The sequence below is a fragment of the Trypanosoma theileri genome, assembly GCF_002087225.1.
Source record: "Trypanosoma theileri isolate Edinburgh chromosome Unknown TM35_Tth_14_V1, whole genome shotgun sequence".
NCBI lineage: Eukaryota > Euglenozoa > Kinetoplastea > Trypanosomatida > Trypanosomatidae > Trypanosoma > Trypanosoma theileri.
In genome coordinates, this window is record NW_021639856.1 from 443484 (window position 1) to 449889 (window position 6406).

The 6406-nt window shown below is 41.3% G+C and overlaps 3 protein-coding genes across 3 annotated transcripts; all 3 read right to left on the bottom strand.

The window, feature by feature from the left end:
- Nucleotides 1-628: 628 nt before the first annotated feature.
- TM35_000142570 (uncharacterized protein) lies at nt 629-1723 on the bottom strand (the record flags this gene model as incomplete). Its single annotated transcript, XM_029025702.1, has 1 exon — nt 629-1723. One exon carries the CDS (start codon nt 1721-1723, stop codon nt 629-631), a length of 1095 nt encoding a protein of 364 aa, XP_028883112.1.
- A 1143-nt stretch (nt 1724-2866) lies between these two features.
- On the bottom strand, nt 2867-3970 carry TM35_000142580 (uncharacterized protein; the record flags this gene model as incomplete). The annotated part of the gene is made up of 1 exon (XM_029025703.1): nt 2867-3970. One exon carries the CDS (start codon nt 3968-3970, stop codon nt 2867-2869), a length of 1104 nt encoding a protein of 367 aa, XP_028883113.1.
- A 416-nt stretch (nt 3971-4386) lies between these two features.
- On the bottom strand, nt 4387-5313 carry TM35_000142590 (cell cycle checkpoint protein; the record flags this gene model as incomplete). The annotated part of the gene is made up of 1 exon (XM_029025704.1): nt 4387-5313. The coding sequence occupies one exon, from the start codon at nt 5311-5313 to the stop codon at nt 4387-4389; it is 927 nt and encodes a 308-aa protein (XP_028883114.1).
- Between the last annotated feature and the right edge of the window lie 1093 nt (nt 5314-6406).

Consider the following 6406-nt stretch of genomic DNA (forward strand, 5'->3'; position numbering starts at 1 on the left):
ATAAATAAAAGAAGGAGGGAAAGAAAGGTGTGGGAAGTGTGGGAGGGAACAGGGGCCCAGCACGTTACAAGAAGGGTCATGGAACCAAAAGAAAAAGAAAAACAACTCATGGAAATATAGGAATCAAAAGAACAATGAAAACCCCCATTATTTTTGCCATCAACAATAGTAACTGTGCACATAACAAACGAAATAAAACGGGAAGGGTTAAAACAATGCTTAAACTCTCCATTTCCTTTAAAAATAGACACATAATACAAACAGAGAGAAAACAACAGTAGAAAATATTTTTTTTTTCTCTTTACGACACACAAATGAACCGACATCAGTTCCATTATTATCACTAACAGTAATACCCTAAGTAATGGCAGTCCTGTATATTTTCTTTCTTTACCATTTATTAAAAAATACACACAAATAGTTACTAGCATAATAACAATGAAAGAAATAAGTTCTATATATTTTTTTCCACTACGTTATATAGTAAACAAAATATTTGCCGCGCCACATACGAGTACCAAGAGACTACTAGCAAAAACAAGGTACAGGTTATTCTTTCTCACCTCAATAGCACTGTGGTTTTTGTCTTTGATATTCGTTCCTGATAAGAACACACATAAAAAAAGTTCTAGTAGCCAGCTTGAGGAGGGTACCCATAGTTTGCCGGATATCCACCCTGAGGAACATAGCCACCAGGAGGATATCCACCCTGGTAATTGTTGTTGTATTGATAATCTTCGGCAGGGTACTGACCCTCAAGGGGATTCCCACCGTCAATAGCATCATTCTCAACATAATTGTTGTTATTATAAACACTGCCATTCCGCCCAACACCAGCATACCCACTGCCCTGAAAGTCACCACGGTCATTTCCAACGTACGCGCTACTACGAGAGCGACCAAAGCCGAGCTGTGATTGTGTGGGAATCCGACTGAGATTATCTTCCATTCTCGTATCCTCTGCAATCTCTTCCTCTTCCAACTTCTCTTTGTGTTTCTTACAACAGCAGCAGCATATAATAAGAATGATAACCACAATGATAACGACAACAATACCAATGATAAGTCCAGCCCACCACGGAAACCCGCCAATTATATATGGATGAAGAAGAAAGCCATTCTCATCCGTTGCAGGTGCCGTTGCCTCTTCAGAAGCAGTAAAATCGTAGTACTCACATATCCACGTTGTGTATAGGTGATCGCGCAAATCAGTCATCCATAATCCACCTTGCCTCATTTTCGGGATGACATTGTCCTCTGGACTCAAAAAAGAAACAGGTTGGACCCCGTTGATAAAGTTATGATACATGCCAGGAACGATCACAGTGTGGTCCACCCCATTATGGACAGTACCGTACAAAAATGTGGATTGCTTGACTGGGGTTCCGTTCATAAGCCCGGTGTGGAAGATCCACGGACACCTTTGGGTCGTGCATGAAGTGGCAGGATTAATCCCGCCAATGGGAGCCTCTGTGTAAGCAGCCCCAACAAACTTACTGTACGCATCTGTTTGGAAGCTCCCCGTCATGGGCATCATGGTGTGGCCTCCGCTTTGCCATGGACAGGGGCCGGCAAACCGGGCGCTTACTGGTGTAGGGGAAGTAAAAGTGACGTAGCGTACACTATACGCCTGGGCGACCAATGATGTGCACAGCACTGCAGCAAGCACACTACAGCGAAACACGATGGAAACCACTGATGTGGAAGTTACTTGTGTCCTCATAGCTTTCAAGCAATAGTTGGTATCCTAAATTAAAAAAAAACACACATAATAACAAAGTACAGAAATAAAAATAAAATGATTTCGCAATACAGAATTCAGTAGATACAGGCAATGTCAGAGACAAATACAGAAAACAAATACAGCCCTAGAATGATCACACACACACACAAACAGAGGGAGACAGCTTCACAACAGCATACACAGACACACATGGTGGCCAAGATGGCGTGTGTAGGCTGCCGTTGGGTGGGGTCTACAGCCGCACCTGGTGCCCATCACGGGCAGCACCGTTACCCTCACGCACACCGCAGTCCAGCGAGGTGTGAGAACTATTGGCCGCGTCGCCCTCCCCACGCAATGAATGGCCACATGTGTGGTCCTCACACCGCAGACCCGACGGCACACCACCAACGCAGTTCCCAGCAGCCGTAGCACTACCACCACCACCACCACTACTGCCCTCACAGTAATGTGACTCCTGCCGCTGCCACTCCTGCCACCCTAGTACCGTCGGCTCATCTACCCAAAACAATAAATGAAAGAAGGAAGGAAAGAGAAGTGCGGGAAGTGTGGGAGGGAACAGGGGCCCAGCACGTTACAAGAAGGGTCATGGAACCAAAAGAAAAAGAAAAACAACTCATGGAAATATAGGGAATCAAAATAACAATGAAAACCCCCATTATTTTTGCTATTAATAATAATAACTGTGCACATGAAGTCAGTCATATAAAAAGTGTTAAACAGAAAACAATAGTATCATGTCTATTGTTAACGTTATGGGAAAAAGAATAAAAAGATGATGATGTCTGGATTTCTATCCATACATATATAAGTAGAGGTATTCTTTTTTCAATTTTAAGAAAGATCGAGTGGTTGAGAAAGAAGAAAAAAAAGGGAAAAGGTAATAGATTTTAACAAATTTTACTGTAATTATCATATAACATCATTTTTGCAATCTTTATTATTACTCTCTTAAAATATTTGCGCGCTATCGTCCAGAGGTTACGCAGCACCATAGAAATTTAAAGAAAAAAAAAAAGACATTACTGTGGTTCCATTTTTAGTCAGGGTGATCCCATAGCTTCGTTTATGTAGAATAGGGCAATAGTGGAACCATAATATAAGTATCCTCAAAACATAGGGCTACCAACCCTGCGGGGAGAATACCTCTTGCGCATAAATGTCACGTTGCGGTTGGAACCCACCAGGCTCACCATGACTCATTCGCCTTTGAGGGAAACCAGGGTCACCATAACCACTTGAATAGGGATTTCCAGCAAAAGAAGAACCACGCCGTGAGTTACGGCGGCTGTTAGAAACACTACCATTCCGCCCGAATCCGGAAGGTCCCACACAACTTGTATTTTTAAACACACTGGGGCTAGGCCCCACGCCAACCTCCAATTGTGTGGGAATCCGAGTGACATTTTCTCCTATTCTCGTGTCTCCCTCAACTTCTTCCTTTTGCAACTTCTCTTCATGTTTCACGCGCCACCAGCATGCAATAACAAGAACAACCACGGCAAGGAGGACAAATAAACCAATGATGAGTCCATACCACCACAGAAACCCACTGGATTCTTCTTCGGCAGCAGAATCAGTATCGTTAGATTCGGTTGCAATTTCCTGTTTAAAAGCAGTAAAATCATAGTACTCACATACCCACGTTGTGTATTCGCGATCTCGCAAATCAGTCAGCCAGAATCCATTTTTCAACATTTTCGGGATGACATTGTCCTCTGGACTCAAAAAAGAAACAGGTTGGACCCCTTTTTGGAAGTTATGATACATGCCAGGAACGGCTTCGGTGTGGTCAACCCCTTTATAGACCGCACCGTACAAAAATGTGGATTTCTCAACTGGGGTTCCGTTCATAAGCCCGGTGTGGAAGATCCACGGACACCTCTCAGTCGTGCATGAAGTGGCCGGATTAATCCCGCCAATGGGAGCATCTGCAAATTTACCCTGTACAATGATACCTTGTGCCAATGTTTGGAAACTCTCCGTCATGGGCATCATGGTGTGGCCTCCGCTTCGCTCTGGGCAGTAGCCGCTGAACCGGGCGCTTACTGGTGTAGGGGAAGTAACATAAGTGTAGCGTACACTATACGCCTGGGCGACCAATGATGTGCACAGCACTGCAGCAAGCACACTACAGCGAAACACGATGGAAACCACTGATGTGGAAGTTAATTGTGTCCCCCAAAACATATAAGTACTGTATTGATTATCGTCATTGGCGCACATTTTAACAATTTGGTGACTATTATCAATTATTGTTTTTGCCTTGTTTATACTTGCAACTTGTCTTGATATTCAGTAAATAGGAAAGGGTAAATATATATATAGATATAGATATGTTTCGTATTCTGCATGTCAGCTCTCATTCGACGTAATAAATTAGGGAAAGGGTGGGAAATTCACATTGACATATCTTGTCAGTTGTCACAAGCATTATCTGTCTAATCTATGGATGCGTATGAGACACAGTAAAAAAAAAAAAGAAAAAACACGTCTCAAGTTTATTTTTGAAGAAAGTAGAATCACAAACGTTTTATCACAACAACAACCACGTTCAATCAACAAAGAAACGTAACTTTGCAATACTGTCAAAAATCAGAATGCAAAAACGAAAAAAAAAAAACAAAAAAAAAATCTCCTTGTTATTCGTCGTATAGGTCGCAAAGTGGTGATACTACGACATTCACTGTCACCGCAATGTCATGATCTCTTGTTGTGTGTACCACACTGAGCTGACGTTCCTCGTTAATCTGAAATAAAAGCCGTTCAAACCCTCCAAACGTTGGTTGCTGTCCACCACCACCACCACCGCCGCTACTGCTAAAAAGTCCGATATTTCCCAGTAGATGATCATTATTTGATCCAGTCATACGCAGTAACTTGCCGCCAGCCCGTACCCCGCAGGCCAGTGCCAAGTGAGATCGCAACACGCGAGTCTGCGCATGTTTTCCCTCTGCAAGAGTGGAAAGAATCACCTCCGCATTACGTCGCATCTGCACAGTCACCGCCCCGTATGGTCCACCCTCGCCGCGGAGGGTCACTCCCTCTTGGGGATCCAACACCACCACCACCTGTGGGCATTGGGCCACCACCAGATCCTCAATAACATCCCGGGCGACATCGCCAAGGAGTGTTAATTTGTTCACCACCCGTGCATTGCCAAAGTGTAGATCTAGCAAGTGATCCTTTACTGGCCGAGTGACAAGTGTAGACTGCAAAACACAATCACCATCTGTTAGTTCAACTAGTAACTTGGCATCTCCCATGGGGTATGCTAATACGATACGAGCAAGAGTTACTGTAGATAAGAGAGCTGGGCCGCCAAGGAGAAGTGCATCACGAAGAGATGCAAGATGAACCATGAAACGTGCATCTGTAGCGGAGTATTCAGAGAAAAGTGCTGTGGGAAGTGTTGCCGTGGCAGTGATACTCTGATCAGATCCCTCAACATGGAGCACAACAACATTGTCTGAGAAAGCAACGGTGGCCCATGAATCTTTTGTGATGGTCAGAACTGCCAATGCCTTTAGAAGAAGATGAGGATGAGCCACACGACAGTAGACTGACATAAGAGCAGTATCTATTTTCTTCTTTTTTTTTTCTCTGTACTTCTTTTTTGTTTGTTTGTTTGTTTGTTTCCTATTCCTCTACCGTAGTTTGCTCTTAATTTTTTGCCTTTGCCTTCCTTCTTCGCTTACGGTTCCTTTTTTACAGCCCCTGTACGTGAAGTGTGTAATTACAGACGAAAAAAACAAAAAGAAGTGAAAGAGAAAGATACAAAGAAATACCAAAAAAAAAAATTTTTTTTTTTTTGAGTTATTCATGCCAAGTACATGAAAAATAAAATAAAATATGTTTAAAAGAAATTATATCTAAGTAGAATAAATACACATTGCAAAGAACTGCATACACATAGACCTCAACAAATAGATAGATGTTTCATAACCATACATCCCGTAAACATCTTATCGTATACATTTATATAAATAGAGATACAGATAGAGCAAAACAAAAAAAAAAAAAAAACAAAAAAATTAAAATCATTTAACTTCTGCTTACCTTGCTTCCACTTCCTTTTTTTTTTCCCTCCTCGCTGGATATGTTTCCTACTTTGGTCAATCCTTTTACAATAAAATAAAAATAAATTTAACGAGAAAATAATCTATGTGGCTCGAATTCATTACTTTATAATAATAATTCTATAAAATCAAAAAAAAAAAACCAGAAGAAAAATTAATTAATCATTAAACTCTCTCTTATTTCTCTCATATTTGGATCACCAGGCAGTACTTGCAAAGTAGCAGATTCTAAGGTCCCTTTCCCTCTCCAGAACCCTTCACGTGGAAGGACTAAGGAGTGGGTGAGATGGTAAAGAAAGAAAGAAAGAAAGAAAAACAAAGAAAAAAAAAAAAAAACATACACTTTTTTTCCAATCATTCAATCAGTGTTTATTCTCCAAAAAAAAGTTTCTTAACAAAGCACAGAAATGAAAGGAAAATACATTACATCATCTCAGACGACCTTAAATATTGCAGAATCATTACAGATGCATATTCTTTTCACAAGCACTTATAGTAAATCCAAGACGCGGCTATTAAAAAACCTAGAGAAAATGAAGAAAGAGCAAGTCAAAAGAATGCAAAAAAAAAAAGAAAAAAAAAA